Source organism: Apteryx mantelli, chromosome 8, assembly GCF_036417845.1.
Source record: "Apteryx mantelli isolate bAptMan1 chromosome 8, bAptMan1.hap1, whole genome shotgun sequence".
In the NCBI taxonomy this organism is placed as follows: Eukaryota; Metazoa; Chordata; class Aves; order Apterygiformes; family Apterygidae; genus Apteryx; species Apteryx mantelli.
Genome location: NC_089985.1, coordinates 13,487,700 through 13,507,314, shown reverse-complemented (window position 1 = coordinate 13,507,314; position 19,615 = coordinate 13,487,700). Strand labels below are relative to the sequence as shown.

Below are 19,615 nucleotides of genomic sequence, written 5' to 3'. Positions count from 1 at the left end.
CTTTAAGCATTTTCGTGTTTTCTTGACTTATTTGTGCATAGAAATCTGAATTGGCTGTGCATCAGGAATAGGCTTCCATGGAGTGCCCACACCACTTAGATCTGAGGATGGTGTCTGAAAGGAAAAGTATGAGGCAAAACACTAGAAAGCAAAGATTCTAATGAATTAGGGAGGCAGAGGAATCTCATTTGTTCTTCATTCAGCTGTATTTAAACTCAAACAAATAATAGAATGACTCCCAAGATTACAGGCAGTGAGACATTCCACTGGAGAAAGTGGAAAATTCTAATGAAGCTTCTGTGATTTACACCAACTGTATCCGGTCACAAGGTACAGAAGTCGTGAATGTTTTGGTAAGCCTAGGAGAATGCCAAACAAAACAGGAATAGGCTCAGGAGATGATTATCCAGCCATACAGAAGAACTAGATGACTAATCATGGAGCTGTTTCACCCTATGAGTGGCTAGGAGGAGGCTAGCTTTTCGTTCCGTGATTATGCAACAGCACAGAAGCAGATGAACCAAGGGTGTCAAGACCTCTGTTCACCCGCATAGTGGAAATACCAGAAGTGTACTCCCAGTGATTAAAATGCTCAGCCAGGTAAACTTTCATAGAACTATCTGCATATAGCATATTTTCTTACCTCTGCTCTGTGTTAAATAATGCAAAGATATGTTTGCTAGACATGAAGCTCTTTTCAACATCCCGCACTTTCAAGTTGTCCAAAGGAAGCATATACTTCTTCTCTTTTTCCTACAGAAAATAGATTAAACCAACACTGTGTAAGACATCTCAAAGAAACCTAACATCAGCATGTTCTATTTAGTTGATAATGTCTTCAGTACATTTACTATCATGAGGGAATAACCCAGACTGAAGTGTCTGGTCATCCTGTGTACACATATCTGCAGCAGAAATGAAACCTAAATTCCAGTCCTATTTCTCACTGACCCAATTCAGATGATACCTAGTAAAAAAGTCTCATCTCAAGAATCTAAGCACCTACATTTCTTCTTCTTCATTCCTCTGAATACCAAAAAGAAAAAGGTCAGATTTAACTAAAATAAAAGTATCCATAGTCAAGGGACAACTGTTCTATCACAACTGGAGTAATTTGTGACACAAAATTGATATCTCTCTAAGATTGTTATGAGTAATTATTTAGGGGTGGCACCTGATGATCCCAGTGATAAGTTTTCATTCTACCAATTAAAAATGTAAAAATCATACAAAACCAAGGTTTTATATATACCATTTACATATATTACCTTACATACATAGATAAGCTTACATACATATGTGTGGTAATACCTAAACAAAAACATATTCTGATTTTACCAGCTCATCACCCAAATAGCAGGAATGACCAATTCACTCCTGCTGCAGTTAACTCCTTTCTCATTTACAGCACAATCAGTGTAATTTTACCTTTTCTACATTATTTGCTTCCTATGACTCTAAATTAAGGATTAGTAACACCTTAAAATTATTAGTTATTCTCATTGCATCAACATTCCTTGAAGTCCTCTCACTGATGAATAAAGCAGAGCAAAACTCTCCATTTTGCTCTGTTAATACGGCTTATGCTAAGTAAAAGTGATCTCCTAAAGACAAGAGCGGCAACACTTGCATCCTCATACCACCATTTTAGTTTTGTACATCATGCTAAAATTACTGACAAGGTACTAACACAGTACAGAGTTTAACAACATTTAAAGGTTGTTAAGGTACTGTTAAGGCTTGTACCATTACTGTGGCAGTGATGGAGTTGGGAGAAGATTTATGGCCTAGAATTTGTGCAGCAGATACCAAATATAGCTTGAGATTCTCATGAATTTGGCTACCCAACGACTCTAAGGAAGTTCAATAAGGTCACCAAGGCTGGAAAGCTCAAGATTCCTTCACAGTCCCTTTTCTGCCAACATGAAGCAGACAGACTGTCCTCCCTCTAGCCATCTTCAGCACTAGCTGTGAAATCCAGCATGGGTTGCACTTGTCGAGGAATTATGAACATGAACATTACTTATGTGGGGTGGCTCCAGTAAGAAATACACAAGCAATAACATAAAACAGAGCAAAAGGGTCAAACCCAACTAGGACTCATTTTTCTCAGTACATATTTCCCAGTCATTTCCAGAAGAAATATATAAAGTATCTTCTGTTGTGAAGAACTGGAAGAAGTTCTAGCTAGACTTTGAGATACGAGTACTATGAGAGCAGGTGCAATTCAGTTTGACTAAGCTTCAGATTACAAAACTAAACTGGATGAGAACGTACATAAGAGTGAAACTATAAAAATATTACAGTGACACGTCCAGTGATGTCTCTTTTTCCTAGACAGCTTTATAACAAGTCTCAGTAGAAGGAAAAGCCTATTTCAAAGACCCTTGTAGAAAAGCTCAGTTGGCCATCTGTTTATCAAAACAGGTCACATCAATCAAAATCAGTAGACCTGTTTCGATAATATAAACAGTATCTGTAGCATTCAAAAGGCAACAATGTGTTTGTTTTGCTGCCATGCCTACGTGACATACTCTTGATAAAATTTCGTAGCATGTAAGTTCAGGAGAACACGTATTAACCTTTGCATTAAAAGCAAATCATATATTTCTGAGTTGAAAGCTGGACCGTATGGTAATATACTTTGCTCTATATTTCAAGCATTTAAGACAGGTTATAACTTAAATCTTTTTGGCAGAGGTATTGATAAGTTACTAATTCTTTCCATCACTAAGAAAAAAATAGATAAGCTTAATTTTTATTCTTTAACTATTACCTTTCACTATTACAAAATCTGCCTATAATCATTTATTTATTCTATTACCAAAAATATAAGAATTGATGACAGACACTGTTTACTGATAAATCAAGAAACCACAGAAGTGTGAAAATAGAACCAACGAAAAAATTATACCAAGAATCTGATTGTCTAAACAAAAATTCTGGAAGCAGGAAAGTTTTATGAATGTTTCATGCCAAACTGTGAGAAAGTGTTTCTTCTGTAGCCACCAGGAAAAAGGAAATGCCTACTGAAGGCTAAGATGTGGTTGGTATTTATTTACATGGCCTCTACCCACACACTGAGACAGAGCACGTTTCCAAGAAAGGGAAATCATAGGGTGCCTATATTTGAAAGTACAACAGACACAGCATGTCACATAAAGAGATCAGACCTAAATACCGCTTAGCTCCAGGAGAAAGGTATTACACACCCACTGCAACATTCAAGTGTGGCAGCAAAATCAAGAGCAACATTTTCTTTAAACAAAGAGGAAAAAAAAAAGAATATAAACACAGCACGAACTAATATATCATCTGAACAGGAGATGAACCCAACATCATTTCAGCCTTAGCTCAATTAATATTATGTTCTGGCAGGCCAAAAAACCTCCAGCCGGGACTGTATCCGTGCATGCTTCCCATCCTGAGAGGCTGACAGCATAAGAAACGGAGAATGCACAAAGCCTGGGAGGAATGGGGCTAGGCACACTTCTACAAGTGACGACATGCACATAACTGTGGGTCCAGTTTGTCCCCCTCAGCATTTGTTCTTTTTTATTTATAGATCTTTATTTTTGTAACGGGGCAGAGAGCTTAAGCAAGACACGAGGGGAAAAACCAGCACATGCTGATCTCATGTAGAGACTTGGCTTCTCTTTTTTTTCTATACACTGTAGAGGAGCTAGGGAAAAAGGGGGAGGTGGCGTGAACCAGTTCTGTCTCTTCAATATGAAAAAAATCCCCATAACACACGTTAGAAAAACAAACCAACCTGCTAGCCTGGGAAGGCCTTCCGACCCTTGAGACGGTGTTTCACCACTCGTGGGCATAAGTAGCACTCACATCCTTAATGGGCTAGTTCTCTCCTCTGTTCTCTGACAGGCGAATGTGCTGCCAGGAACTGACAGCACGATGTAAATATGCCATATTACAACTGCCTCTTCCTTCTGCAATGTTTAAATACACTAAAAATAAACACTGCTGAAGTCCAAAATGGCACAAGGGATGAAAAAAAAAAAATTCAAAAGTAACTTCCCTCCCCCAGAAAGGTCTCAGCCAGTACTTACTTCAAATCTAATGAATTCGATCTCATTTTCAGCCAGAGGCTGGAGTGATTTAAATCTAGGTTTTCTCTCTCTGCTTTTGGAACTTTGTAGGCTCCCTGGGAACAGCAGAATAAGAAACCTTGGACCTGATTTCAGCTAACTGGGTTATAAGGGTAATATAATTATTCTAAAGGCTTCACTTCAAAGAAAAGAGATTGTCAAATGTCATCTTTCCAGTTATCAAAGATGATTCTCATTTTCGGTTTTCACTTCAAGATGGCTACTACACAACAGCAGCATCCAGGACTCTGTTCCATTTTATATCTTGAGGCATGGAACCAAAATTCAGGCAGGGATTTATGTTAATGAAAATATATGATCCTCAGATTCTGAAAGGTGGATTTGAGGTTGAGCATTGGACTAACAGCCCTTTCAATCAAATCACTGGGAATTAGGCCAGTAGGTTGAACATTTGTTAATGCCTTTTAGAACATCAGTTTTCAATCTAAGGGCAATGACACCAAGAAAAAAACAACTGTTTATGCTAATTCTGGGGACCACAAATCCAAAGAAATCAGGCTCGCAGCTGGAAGTGCAGGCCACACTTTGGACTCTTTGGGGAAAAAAAAAAGTTCGACAGAGGGTGTTTTACAGCAGCATTTGTTCTGCACACTGTTTGTATTGAAAGCACAACTCAAGAATAATTATTGCCCACTGATAGCAAATATCAGTATCCATGAAACACCTCTGTCAAAGGTTTGGCAAGATAGCCAACTACTTAAAATCAAAAACTGAAGAAGGGAGCTTTGAATTAAAGCTTGGGAGCAGCAGATAAAGAGGTTGGTGTTTCTGCCTCTGAACTAGATTTCCAGACTGACACTGCACTATTCTGTGTTTGTTTCCACATCAGAAACTCTGCCTAACACTTACCTGTCTCACAGGCATACTGCTAGACCTTGGTTTTGTGGAGCAGCTGGTGATGGGAGGATGTGATTAAGGTATTCTACAATCAGGGTGCTAAAATGTGCAAGTGGAACACCAAAGCCAAGCAACTACTTTACAAAGCTGTTAAGAACCAGAGGCAGAAAATAATACTAACATGGAGATCTTATACAGTACTGTACTCTCTTAGATCCATGGATCATTACCCCCATTTTACAGACAGGAAGAGACACAAGAAGCAGCGACTTGTGAACCTCCTGAGCCCATGATCTGCATTAAAGAAAGAAGAGAAAGGAAACAGAGCAAGGAAATGCTGGTGGTATGCTGCAAATGTGCCTGCTTACCCCTGAAAAGGAAAGCCTTAGACTTTTTCACATCTAGGAGCTGCTGTCACTGCCAATGTGGAATAGCCTGCTCTGTGGCCTCTGATAAAAATGCAAGCTATTATAATGTCTCACAGCAACTTTTATAGCATTTAAATCAATATCCAAGAGTTAACTATAATCTAACTTTAAATATAACCAAGAGAATTTTACTGTGTTTCTATTTCAGTTTATTTTTCTCTCTCAATTTAGAAAGGCACACAGCATCTTCACAATGATCTTTGCTTTACCACACTTGGCTTTACAACATACTCTGAAAAATGAAGCATAAGATACTTTCATATTACTCCAAAATTTTATAGAAAAGCAAGGCAAGCAACTTTGTTACAGACAACTTAGCAATGAGAGATTCAGGCCTGAACATGCTCCCGGGTACAGCTGTAGAAAACATAATTCTAAACCGCCTATAAAATGAACAATGCTGCTTTAGCAGAAAAACAACGCATACATAAACATTCTTTTATGAAAAGCATGGCAAAAAATACTTAATAAGTTACAGGTGAAAAGACCATGCTTCTTCCACCTCTGTACCTCTCCCTCCAGTCCCCTGCCTTAAACTCCTAAATGGCTTTAGCTTTTTATAACAAAGCAAGGAAGTGAAACACTTCTAAGAGTTTCTTTCCTTTGACCGCTGCACAGCAGTCCCCACGTTGTGGTACCCAGATAAACGGCTTTCCCACTGTCCATCTCTCATCTCCCTAAATAATGAAGGGTGGCTGAACAGGCATCCCGTTGTATTGATGCAGGCCCTGAATGGCTTGATTCAGAAAAATATTCAAGTTATTTCACTGTTACTCCCTGTGATGCACTGATGATGTAAAAGCAAACAGAGGTGTGTAATAGTTTCTGGAATATAGAACAACTGCAATATGATTTAAGACAGGTGGAAGATTGCCCCTCTTTCAAAAGAGCTATTTCTTATCACAGGTGGAAGGGCTGGGCTTTCACCATTCTGTGCTGCAGGGATGTGGTGTCAGTAGAGGGATCAATCCGAGAAAGGCTCTGGTGAAGAGGAAATCTCTGTTTAGCTCCTATTAGTTGGGATCTTGAAAGGTCATTTTGAATTTGGGAAATCTTGTCTGGGAAAACGGCCAGCAACTCCTCTGAACTGAAGTGGTGCTGGCATTTAAAACTGAGAAAGCACCCAACTGATGAACCAGTTAACAGTCTGGAAAAATTCTCCTAGATGTGACTAGTGGCTGCTCTGGAGGTGGGGGGGAATTATCCTTTGACTTTTTTATCCATTGTAACAAAGCCTGCTTACAACAGCTTGTTTTTCTCTACTGGTGCTCAAGTTTTCATTTTTCACCTACTGCAGATTCTCCAACAACCACATTGGTTTGTGGGAGTGATAGCACAGGATGAAGAGCTTTGGTGCAGCATGTCTGTGCTGGCAGAGGGCACAGAGTAACAGTTACATACCAATTCCTGCGAGATCTGGCTTCTCAGCTCGGTAAGGCTTTCCATTAGAACGTTTTACAATTTCACTTAATAGATATATACTTTTTTTTTTTTCTTTAAAGGAAAAACTTAACTCCTGGAACCTATTTGAACAGGAGTGGAGCTCAGATTTCAATCTTGAGGAGGTGATGGTCTGGGCAGGCTAACCTCTCCAGTTCTAATAACCATCAGCATTAGGCATACTAGATTAACAGTGAAAGAACCTACAAGTTTTAGCTGTATGTTCAGTTTCCTGACCTCCCTCAATCTGCACATAAAAAGACAGCTTCTCATATATAAGGCTCCTGCAATTCCCTGATAGGTATATGAAGAAGATGTACCTTTGCTACAGTTCCCTTTTTTTTTTGCTAGAAAGACATTCCTTAAAACTCTTTAGCTCTTGAATGCATTTCAGTTTCTATAAAATGAAAGCTAGAAAAGTTCAAACTCAAGAAGCCAACATATTCTTTCTTTAGGTAGCAGCTGAAGTGTCTGGAGAGAGACTGTTTCCAGGTGTGTGTATGCACGTGTGTGTGTACACACAAAAATCCTTCCTACTAAAATCCAAATGATAAATATGTAATTACATAATTATGCATAGTTTTGGGGTTTTTTTAAGCAGGATTTTCCCTGAGTCAACATATCTGTCTCTACAAGACTCCTGAAGATACAACAAAATACACTCACACAATTAATTCATGGCATTTATACTGCTCTACTTACTTGTTATCATTAAGAGCTTTCAGACAGTAATCAATTTCACTGTGGTGGAGATTACTGCAAAATGCATTAAGAAGTTCACGCCTGTGGCAATGGTCACTGAAAATATTTTGGAAAGCATCCCAGAAGTATAAGACTTTTTCCAGACATCCGAGAGAAACTCTGGTATGACAGAGCTTCTGGTCTCAAGTCTTCTCCCACCCCCCCCCTTTTTTTTTTTTTTTTAATAGCAGCATTTTTTTGAAAGGTACGTTTCAGTCTTTTTTTTTTTTTAAAGCAAGCCAAGATACTTGGATCATGGAAAATGTTAACTTCTGAGACACAACTGTCTGAAGATATCTCCTTCCTTGCCCTACATATGTCTAAACATACTCTGGCTTCTTAATTTCACCAAAGAAAAATTGTTGAGTTATAACAAAAGAGTGAGGAAACCACCTGCTTAGTCCATCATAACAACATTTGTAATTTTTTGTAAAATAAGTAGCTTTAGGGATGTTCCTATATTAAACAAAACAAAGAAAAACACTGGAATACACCATAAGCAACAAGCACTACTTTTTCTTCATATCAAGAAGGACATTACCTTCAAACACTAAGTGACATACACCATCAAATCTTCAAGAGAATGAGTTTGAAAAATGTTTTAGAATTAGACTAAAGATATCCTAAAACAATTGTGGTGATGGGCAAGAAAACCTGCGACTCTCTACCCTCAGAAATAGTGGCTGTTAGACTGAAGCCTCCTTAGAAACATTTATCAAAAACAGTTTCCATGAAACTGTCCCTGACTGAAACACTACTGAAGTTTGTAGCCAAAGTTGTTCCTCAAACTGACCTTAAATCATCTTAGACTGTAATCCTCTCAAGACACAGGTCTCCTGTCAATGTACAGTGTCTGTCTCAAAAAGGACTTGAACTCAAGTGGGGACTGGAGACTTTATCATAGTTAACACTGAACAGTAACTGAACTCACAAAAAGGAACCTGACAAGGATGGGCATGGGAACACGGAAAAAATGTTGGTAGACTAATCAAGATAATCATGAACAATCAAGGGCTAGAGAAGAGCAGCAAAAACATTAGAGCATTCTGTAAAGTTACTGTCATTTAAAAAATGACCAAACAGTGCTAGGCACAGTATTAGGGACTACTAACAACTTCTAGCACTGGGATGCGTGTGTAGGGGAGCTGGACAAACCTAGCAGTTTTCAATCTGCAGATGTTCTATATTAAATCAAAACATCCCAGTGCTGCTGCCCACAATCAACTCTTTCCTGACAGCAGTATGTTGGTTTTTCTTATGTGCCCATGTGTACAATGAAGGACACTCAACACATTGCTAGATATTTTGACCGTGCTGCACAGCTGTTCAGTTGCAGAAGTATACAGAAAACAAAATTTCTGTTCCAGTACCGCCCTAGGGGAAAAGTATGCCAAGCTTACAACACACCTTAACAATGCACAACTGAAATGTAGGGACAAATTCTATTGCATTGGCCACATGCTCTCTCTGAATACCATGACAGATGGTGAATTCAGACAGAGGTCAGCAGGAGGTACCACGGCCTGGGGAAGCTTAGAGCAGCACCTCTAGAATGAAAGAGACATCTTCAAACAGAAACGACAACGACAGCTCAACTGTCATCACTACCCTTTTGTGTGGTTGCAGAATTTGAATAAGTTATTGACAGATCATCTTTGTAAATGCCATATATGCCACCTTTGTGCCCTTGCTGAAACAGAGTGGCAGGATAATATTCAAACGCCAAAGCCAGAGAACTGTCAAATACTTGGCACTGAAGCAATTCTCCTGCAGGCCCAGTTAGGCAGTCCAGAGCAGACAACGCTTACCAGATAACAGATTATCCCAGGCTATCTTCTATGACCAAGGTAGAACAAATAGCTAAGAGTGAATAGCTAAGAAACAGGCCAATGAAACTTTGCAAGCATAAACTCAAAGCAAATTTTCAGTGATGTAGTATTAGTTCCACTACATTGGAGGTGACAGCTACAGACTTCTGCTAAGAAAAAGATCATGCACTGATGCAATTAAGGCCTATGAACAAAGTAGGACTGCCACTGTGCAGTGCAAGAGGCACCAGAGGAAGGTGGGGAGCTGACCTTCGGAGGCGACATCTGTGACATTTCTGGCTGCCAGATTAATTTCCAGCAAAGAAGCCACAAAATCTCAGTCACCAGAGACTCCATCATCATTACTGTGAGCAGTGAGTGGAGGAACAGGGCAATGAAAGCCTGTCTCAGAGCATCAGCACCTGACAGTAAGGAATTTCCCTTGCTTCTGCATGGTGGATGAGAACTTGTGACTGCCAGATTAAAAATCTTGTAGTTACGTTCTTCTTACTATCTGAAAATTATACCTTCACAAATCATTAAAAATTATTTTTAACCATTCTTCTACTTTTATCTGTATCTCTTCTAATCCAAACTAGCACCAAACCTTGTCATTTCTTGTTATAACATTTTAATATGTCATTTCTTCTCTGTATAAAATAACAATATCTTCAAAGAATTCCAGTTCTCTCTTGCCTGGATTCCTATAACCAAGCATTCTTCTGGATCATACCTAACATCCTCTTTTATTCAATGCCATTTGGTTAGGAAGGAAAAAACAAAACAAATACACAGTTGTTCAGACTAGAAACTGTGGTAAGATGATAAATATCGACATTCACCTAATCACCTCTGTTAACATACAGTCAGTTGGACTCCCCAAGAACACAATTTTAGAAAGAGCTTTTTACTAAGAAAATTGTCTAACTGATAATCAAAATAGTTGTACGAAGCATCTCCAGCATTCTCTAAAAATTTGTAACTTGAGGTTTGGATAAGATATTGTTGTTGCAGTGATCTTATGAAAACAATATTTTATGGAGTCAATAACCAAGATGACAGCACAATTTTTCTCCAGCAGAACTTTCTATACATGCCTAACGTCAGCTGTTTCAAAGAAGCTATGAAACATTTGTCTTAGAAAGTCCCCAGGAACTTCAGAACAACAGGCAAGAATGTCAATGCAAGAGGTAAATACATTATTGCAAACAAAGAACAGACAAGAATGGTGTACTGACATGTGAAAGGTGAAACAAGCCTGCAAAAACAATTGATCTTTATAATAAACAATCATACGCTATATGAAACAGGTAACACCTCTGCTTCTCTGAAAGAAGGTAGTATTTATTAGGAAACACCATTTCCTCAAGAATACAGGTTTTCATCAACGCTGACTCAGAATATTGTAAGCTATCAATACACTGGGCTTACTGTTGCAGGACACCACTATATTTGTAAAGAGCCACTCCAAAGTACATATGCTAATCCTACATAACGTTGACATACAGCACTGAATTCCCAGACAGTCAAAGTTCTGGGCAGGAAACCAAATTCCTTTTTTTTTTTTTTTTTTTTAAACACTACGTCAAAACACTCCTACTACTCGTTACTTGTGCTTTGAAAGATATACTCCGTTACTCCTAAACATCGTTAGATTTTACAGATACTGCAACCAACAAGGAAATGTTTCTGGAAAATAATATATACTACAACTATTTTCTAACACTGATATACTGTGAGTATTTCAATGTGAAAGAGGCATCATGGCAACAAAAACCCCAGTATAGATGACAGCTAATTTACAAATATTGGTACAAACCTGAGTTTCAGTAAGGAATCTGTAACAGCAAAACAAGCTGTTGAGCACTAAAAAACCCAAGATTTTGTCTTTTTCCACATATAAATTCATTCTAGGACTGATTTTCAAAACTGAATTCATACACTGAAGCCTTATTGGTATAATCTGTCTCATTAGTGGTCAAAGAACTAATTTCACACACAGTGATTCCTAACAAATCTCTACAGAGACAATCTTCTAACAGGTCCTAAAGTAATACATGATTATAAAGCGCAACAGTTTAGACAAACATTCTCTCACTCATTTCAGAGACACAGAGCAGGGAGGGGAGCTTAATGGAACGTTGCCCCTGCAACACAACAGAACAGAAAAAAAGGAAATGGAAACATTTCTGAAAGTTCCCTCCCCCATAAGACTCAAAAATACACTGCTGAGATAGAACTTTCACTTAAAATATTCGAAATCTGCCTAAGAGCTAAACATCCTAGTAAGCACTGCAATTTTCAGTAATCCTTTTTGAAGTTTACATTCTCCAAATTCAATGTATGTTTTAATTATATTCTCAATTCATTTGCTTTGCTGAAATAACATTCTATTTTCCTTTGAGAATATTCCAAAGGTTATAAAAACTAGATTGGCTAGAAGTTTAAATTTTAGATGTCCAATAATATATTACGCTGAAACAGTTTGAAATGATGAGGGTTTTATATTAATAAATTACCAAATGATGTAATTACTAGCAACTCCCAGACAAAAGTCTATGACAATAGACTTAAGGCCAAATGCATGTCTATTAAAATAAAATGGATTACAGAACTATTGTCATTACTCAAAAAAAAAAAAATCAAGCATTATAAACCCAGAAAATGTAAAATTGAAAGAAAACCATATTGCCTAATGGAAACAGAACCCTTCAAACACATTTCAATCTGAAATTGCACTTAAAAGTGGGGAGAGGGTGACTAATTCAGGCAAGGGAATAAAAACACTTTAGCCTAGGAAAAGAAAACTAACATTTTAAAAATTGGAAACAGAAATTAACATTAAAAAACATTTTTAATGTTAATTAAACATAATTAACATTAAAACAACATTTAAAAAAATACAAATTTTGTCAAATTTCTTTGGCAGTTGCACAGCATCTTTATAGGTGAATCAAAATTACCCTTGCTTTTCTTGCATTTAGTTTCATCTCCCCACTCACCTCTCTGATCTCCTGCTGAAGACATTTGGTGTTTGAGGTGTTTTAAAAAAATAGGAACTACTGCAACATGAAGAACACTTCTGTCACACATTTTATGTGTGGACAAAGACCACTACAGATAGTGTCTTTTGCAGAGAAAGTCACTGTAAAGGGACTGAAACCATATGTTGCAGTCTTCTTTCAAAACCTTCATCTTCAGGGAAGTGAAGATGGGCAGACAGCAGCCTCTGATATTTTCAGTGGGCATAAACAAACTTGCAGACCCCTTCAGAATCGTGGGACACAAAACCATCTTGACAAGAAGCACTTCATGGGATTTCCTTAAGAACAGTTTTTCTATGCTCACTTAAACAGAGGAAAATTTTATATATAGTAACAGGCATATGGCCCTTAATCAAAAATAATTGTTAGGGAATACCAAGTTTCTCTGAGTTTAAACTATAGAGGCTATTTGGAAAAAAAAAGAAAAGAAAAAAACTGCATTCTTTCACTATTAAGATCATTTAGCACAAAAATTGTCTGATCTCAGGTGCTGAGATTCATGAAGAATGCATTTCAAATTTGCATTAGCCTATAAATTCTCAACTTACTCTGCACTCTAAGAAAATCATCACTGCCCTCACACATGCATGCATCCGCACAAATACAGCACTACTTAAAAAGAAAAAAAAAGTTGCCAATTACAGAATTACAACTCTTGTATCCATTTCCTAAAAAGAACAGGACCAAAATTAGGACTTAACAGAGACTTAGCGGGATAATACACATAACTGGAAAATTGACCTATCTTCATGCTGTTGTTCAGGAAACCAGACAGGAAAATACCTGGAAAAGCATTATCTTTCATATCAAGAACACATATATTGGTGTAAGCGTTATGCCAAACATGGGGAAAGACCTACTGAATGCTCCTGTTGGCAACTAAGGAAGCAAAGAACATGTATCACCATCACTGGGACTTTCAGCAATCACACTAACGACTCACAGTGCAGGACTTGATGATAATCAGGTATTTCTAATTAAAAGAGAGACATCTCCCCCCCAAAAAAAAAAAAGCTGATCAACTGCTCAGATGAGTGGGAAACTGATTAATAAAGCAGTGGTGAGAAAACTCCAGCATTCAATGCTTTCTCACAATAGTCTTCACTAAAAAGACTAAGAAGCAAGAAGGATGATTAAGGTTAGATATTAGGGGGGAAAAAAAAGTTAAAGAAAATGAAGCGCTAATATAAACTGCTAAGTTCAATACTGACACACACTCACTGTTCTTTCACTTCTCTCAAGTGAAGTGCCTTCCCTTCCAATCAACAGTATAAATTCACAAGAGGAAAAACTCTGCAACTGACACATGTAAATCTTACCTAAACAGAAAAGCAAACTTTAAAAGCACAGGAGTTCCTTGGAACTAGGCCCTACTCTTACTCCGCTATTGACAATGCAGCTAGCACCTCGGCTGTACAAGACGACATGTAATTCTTGATCTAAAACACAGCCTAAGGAAGAGATTCGCAAACCTTTTTGAGCACATTCTCTCTTCTTCTCTCTGCTCTGCCCCAGACTTTTTTGCATACTGCAGTCCTGCATGTTCTAGTTCCTTCTCCCCAGAACTGCTTTTTCAGAGTCCCAGCTCCCATGCCGTGCTCCCTGAGAAGGTACTGGGTGGTGGTTGCAGGTGAGTGGAGGTGCTTGGAACAGAGACACATGGTCCAGCTGCAGAACTATAGAACTTGATTTACCAAGAACTGTGCTACTACTTCTCAGTGACTGAAAGGCAACAGCACCCCATGTTTACTCAGCATGAGAGCTGCCAGTCTACAGAATAAGCTGCTGGTACAAACCAAACCACACTGCAGGACCCTGAAAAGAGGGGCATCTGCTCCCCATCATGCAATGGCCAGTCCAGCTGAGTAGGAGACTCAATCCATACAGGCACCGTCATCTTCCAGAGCAGAGGTCAACATCTCATCCTGCTCCAAGAACCAAAGGGCCAAGACTCTGGGAAATAATGCACCACACCTTCCTTTATCCCCTTCAGGAAAGGCACCAGCCTAGTTCAGGAGCAGCTAGTTGTCTTTTCTGTTTGGTGGAGCAGGGTGTTGTTCTCTCGCCTCAGTGGCAAATAATTTATAGTAAAGAATCTTTTCATGCATCTTAAAGGAAGACTATAGAAATATATGCACTGTACACAGCAAAGAAGATAATTATGGCAATACTAGAGACCTTACAATTCAAAGCTTCATGTAATTTGTGCCAAAGAAGTGTTGGTTATCCCCAAGTTAAGCTTGTTATATAAGCTATCCTTAAACTGTTGAGATAAATTTCTTCATAAGCAAGGAGAAACAAAGCTATAAATGTCTTAAGCCCTTATTCACATTTTGACCTAAAATGCCTAAAGGCACTTGTTCTGCTCCCACAGTTTGGAATGCCTTCCCACAAAGTACCCATGCAGAATCTTCAGAGGCTATGTTTGAAAAGCATAATTAAAAGGCATTTCTTGTTAGAGTTTGTCATTAAAAGTGCAGCTTATTGACCATCTTAGCTCTGTGGATGCTCACACTTTCTGTAATTTTTCATACAGATGGGATTAATGTGTAGTTACCAATTACAAAATCTAACTGAAAATTTACAGTTGTTAACAATAGGACAAAAGAGGAAGCAGTCTTCTCTTTATGTAAGGATGTACCAATCTTCACAGTGAAAAAAGAAAATATTATTTCCACAAGGTTTACTGTAAATTTATGACAGCAATTAAACTGTTCAGTGAATCTCTGCCTGTATCAACTTATTTCCAGATTCAAAACCAGATGTACAAACCATCCTTCATTTAATTTGATTATTCTAACTTTGGTAGAGTTACGTAGAAACAGATATTTTGGCAACTAGTTGCTAGTGAGCTTTCCTAACTCTTTAAAGCTGTTCTTGCAATCCTTTTCCTACAGTATTAACAACAAAAAGCTAATAATTAAAAAACGTTAAAAGTGTTGCTCCTACTGCAGCAGGACACACTAAATCTCTTTCATGCAGGAGGGATTTCCAAACAGGCCTTCGTTAAACACAGCTTCCTGAGAATCCACTTTCTTGCTGGCCCTTACCTCAGTTTTTCATATTTGGATTGTACAGCAAAGGGTTAGTAAACCCATCTGCACTAAAACGCCCATTGCTGTACTCCACCCATCAGAGCTTCTAACATTACCAAAAAATGTGCAGTATTTTTTAACCCATTGTTGAGCAGTGGCATTGAAATGCTTAGGCAGCTTTCATGCTTTGTCTTTCTACAACACTGCGTAAAGGATCTAAATGCTCTCTGTAAACATAAATTGAATATTATTAAATTGAACTCCTAAAGGGAAGATGCACAGTATTGTATGGATGAGGCTTTCATCAATAAGGGATCAGAGGTCAAAGGGAGATCAATTTGATGTTTTAATTTAAAACTAACAAAAACAATACTCTTGTATTCATCAATTTCAGCTTCTGCCTGTTCCTCTCTGCACCCAACTATCACTCTTTAGCTTTTCAATCAGTTTCCTATGTCTGTGAATATTGTTTTCTCCAGCATAAACAGAAGACAAAATCAATCAAGTGGCTGACTTCTGCATTTCCTCTGTGAAAGCTGATAAACAGAAGTTACTTTAAACATAACACATACTTAAGCTATGGACTCCACTGATGCCAAGCATCCTTGAGACTAAGAATTCAATATGATTCCAGGAATCCTTTCCTATGGACAACCACAGCCGCATTAGAAAAGAAAAGAGGAAACCATGAAAGGAAAATAAAACTTTGTAAAACCAGAGAGTAAGCCAAATGCTACCCAACCATCTGCTGTGGGGACTTTAGTACTCCATTAGATTTAGCTCCTCTACAGCATGTGGCATTTGCTGCTCTCAAGACAAACATACTGGAGCAGACAAAACAGTGACCTGACTCAAGATAGGAACTATCAAATACACAATGTTTGGTTTACATAAAACAGATAACAAAATTACAGATTGAAGTCTGATTTTAGATTGACAGTATCTCCTTACAGCGATTTTACCAATGATATGGATAACCAGTAGAAGTAGTAGGAACTGAACGATAGCCTTGAACATTTCATCCTATGCTTTAGTTACAAGAACATCCTTTCTTGCAAAATATTTAAATCCCTACCTTGCCTCTATTTCCCACCTGTTAGTCAGGTAATAACATTAATAGAAAACCAATAGGAAGCCTTTTAGGTACACGGATAACACATTAGATGTACTTAGAAACATGGATTAGCACATGGGGTATGTCTCATAAAAGATGATGCATCTCATAAAAGCTATTCACATACTATGAAGGTTACTTTCTGGTGCATAACCTTCATCAATAGCCAAGGATTAACTAAAAGTCATATTAAAAAAAAATAATAATCGAAGCAATACTGGGCCCAGTCCTGTAACTCATCTCAATGCTGCGATTACTCTCACACTATTAAAAACAAACAAGAACATTCCTATTTGTACTACTCTTATTTTCAGATTGGGCTCCTTGTCATCTCTTGCACTGATGCTTTGTACAATCCAAGAACCACCTCCAGTCTCTCTGACTTGTTAAATGACAGTGTGGATGGGGAAATGGCAAATTTTACTTTAACAGAACCCAAGTGTACACCAATTCATACTTAATGATTTCCTTCAATTCCTGCTTCAGTGTTTTAATTTTGTTGAGGCCTCATATTCCAGCAATCAGTAAAATAGATGTGTTCCAGCTAAGGCACCACATGACAACATTTCCCTGGAAACATTCTTTTTTACCCATATGGAAATCTTTCCTTAGTGGAAAAGAAGGGACACGACAACTTATCCAGGATTTCCAGAATCCAGGTAGCCTACTCAAAGATGCTGCATACAGACTGCATGCACATCCATATCAGCCTCCATCCACAGGGCATGGACAATGCTTCACTGCACATCTCCAGTGGAGATGACAACGACGTATACAGACAGACAGCAAAGAAGCCTGGAAAAACAACTGAATCACTAGATGATGCAATGACTTAGCCTACTGCATGTGAGGGTGGTGGTTTGGGCCCCTATTATTGGCCAAGAACAAACATCAATGCAAAAGAAAGCATGTTTACACAAGTCATGGTAATTCTTCCAAATAAGCGCATTTAAATATCAACATTTCTATTTGCTATTACAAAGAAAAATAGAATGAAATCAAACAGTATTGGTCTAAGGACCTGAACTATGAGTAAGATAACCACCACAACAAATGGAAACAAGGAACAGACAAGTGCATCTGCTATACAATTCCCCAAAAGCAATTTTATCAACAAATCAAAAATAGTGGTGCCCTATAAAATATTTTCTAGAACCTAAGGTAAAAGTCTGTCTTCAAAGTTGTGGCAGAAGAAGCTTCTCTTCTACAGAACTCAGGAACCTTCATGAAAAGTGACAGCCTGAGTACTAATTAACTTTCTAATCCCCTTCCTGATGGGTTTTGCTCTGGTTCTCAGGCTTTGCTCTGACTGCCAAGACATGAATTTGCTTGTCTCATCTAATAGAAAATAGTTTCCAAAATTCAAGTTATTATCTAAAACTAATAGAAGATTTAATAGGCCAGCAAAGACAGTCATTCACCCAAGCAGCTAAAATAAGGAATTAACAAAATGTTTCAGCCAAAAAACCCTGCAGTTATTTGTTCTGTTGCTTGTGGCTAATAGGGAGGGATAACTCAGCAGAATTCAGCCATATTCTGATTACTGCTTGTCATCACACAGCTTGTCATCATACCTGCCATGAAAGGTTGGTGGTTTGCCATTCAGAAACCCCAGAAAATTGAAATAGACCTCCACCACCCCCACCAGCATCTAGTCTAGCTCTGAGGAAGAGGCAAGGACATTTTGCTACTACAGGAATTCCCAGACTGAAAGGATCAGCCCCAAATTCCTGCAATGAAGCTGCGAACACTATTCACATCCTAAAGACTGCAAACAGAACTGGCTCCTCTGCATACTGAGGGTAAAGACAAGAATGTCAAACATTAGCTGGATTGACCAATACTGGAAAAGAGAATACAGCAACGCCTGTGTTAAGGACACAACAGAACAAGATGCAGGAAGCCCTGCTAAACTGCTTATAACCAGAGGTGCTGTGTCACTCTGCGCAGAGTAGCACTGAATGAAGATACCGTGCACAAATCTGCAAGTAGGATAGATCTGTTGCCAAGGGGTTGTAACCAGGTTAGTCAGCCCTGACCTTTAAAAGCTTATCAGCACAGGCCCTGCGTAGATGTGGTTATGGTGTTCTCAGTTCCAGAACAGCTACAAGCTTGCTCAGTGAGCATCGTTACATGGTATGGGCATGGCCTAGCTGCCCTTGCTCCAAGTGTGACCGTGCAGCAAACTGTACCCAAGGACACTCCCACAGCCTCCCTTTGCCAAGCGAGGCACTGAACGTGCAAGTCGGTTGCTGGAAATACAGCTGAGCAGAAAAGATGCCTTTTGAATGCACTCTGCTTCTCAAGAACAGCCTGCAGCAAGTGACTCCAACTACTCTAAGTACACCATGACTAACTTTTACAAAATATTCAATAGCTATATCAGCTCACAGGCACAAGAAATCATTTTGTTCAGATCTGTATGGCATGCACAAACCAAGTGAACTTACACAGCCCATGAAATCACCACAGAGCGGAGATGCTACCATACATACTCCTGTTGATGCAGCTTTGTTCAATAGTTCCACAGCTCAACACTAGAGGCACCAAATCACATAAGTAAGAACATACAAAGGAGCTAGAAGAAAAAGCATTCAATAATCACTGTGGTATGCATGAATCCATGAGAGGATCCAACAGCACTGTAGAATCTGGACAGTCTCCAAGCTGTATGCAGTAATTATTAACTAGTGTTTTGGGCAGCGTCTTGCAGGTTTGTTTTTAGATATTGCAACTGGAATTAGTTCTCCTTTAAGATACATTGAACTCACTACTATAACCAGGTGGTTACGGTTTGCAAGGTTTTCACAACACTTGCCCCTCTTGTTGCCTTTTTTTTCCCCTTCTACTTAAGGTCTTTGTGCTTTTTTGTTTTTCAGGTTTACGTTTAAAAATATGAAGTAACCTAGCCAGTGGATTGCCTAGTTTCTAATCAAAGCCATCCAGATACTACAGAGTATTATGGCACTTTCACTTACAAGCAACTATCTCAGTCCAAAAAAAGACTCAAGATTATCTGAATCTTTGACAAGGTTAATCAA

General features: G+C 38.5%; 1 protein-coding gene across 4 annotated transcripts in view; it reads right to left on the bottom strand.

Annotated features, from left to right (window-relative positions):
* Positions 1–19,615, bottom strand: part of DNM3 (dynamin 3) — a 194,806-nt gene that overhangs the window by 70,894 nt on the left and 104,297 nt on the right. For all 4 annotated transcript variants that reach the window (XM_067300695.1, XM_067300694.1, XM_067300693.1 and 1 more), the window contains one exon: positions 644–753. In XM_067300695.1, the coding sequence (XP_067156796.1) occupies positions 644–753 (110 nt within the window). The remainder of the gene's footprint in view (positions 1–643; positions 754–19,615) is intronic.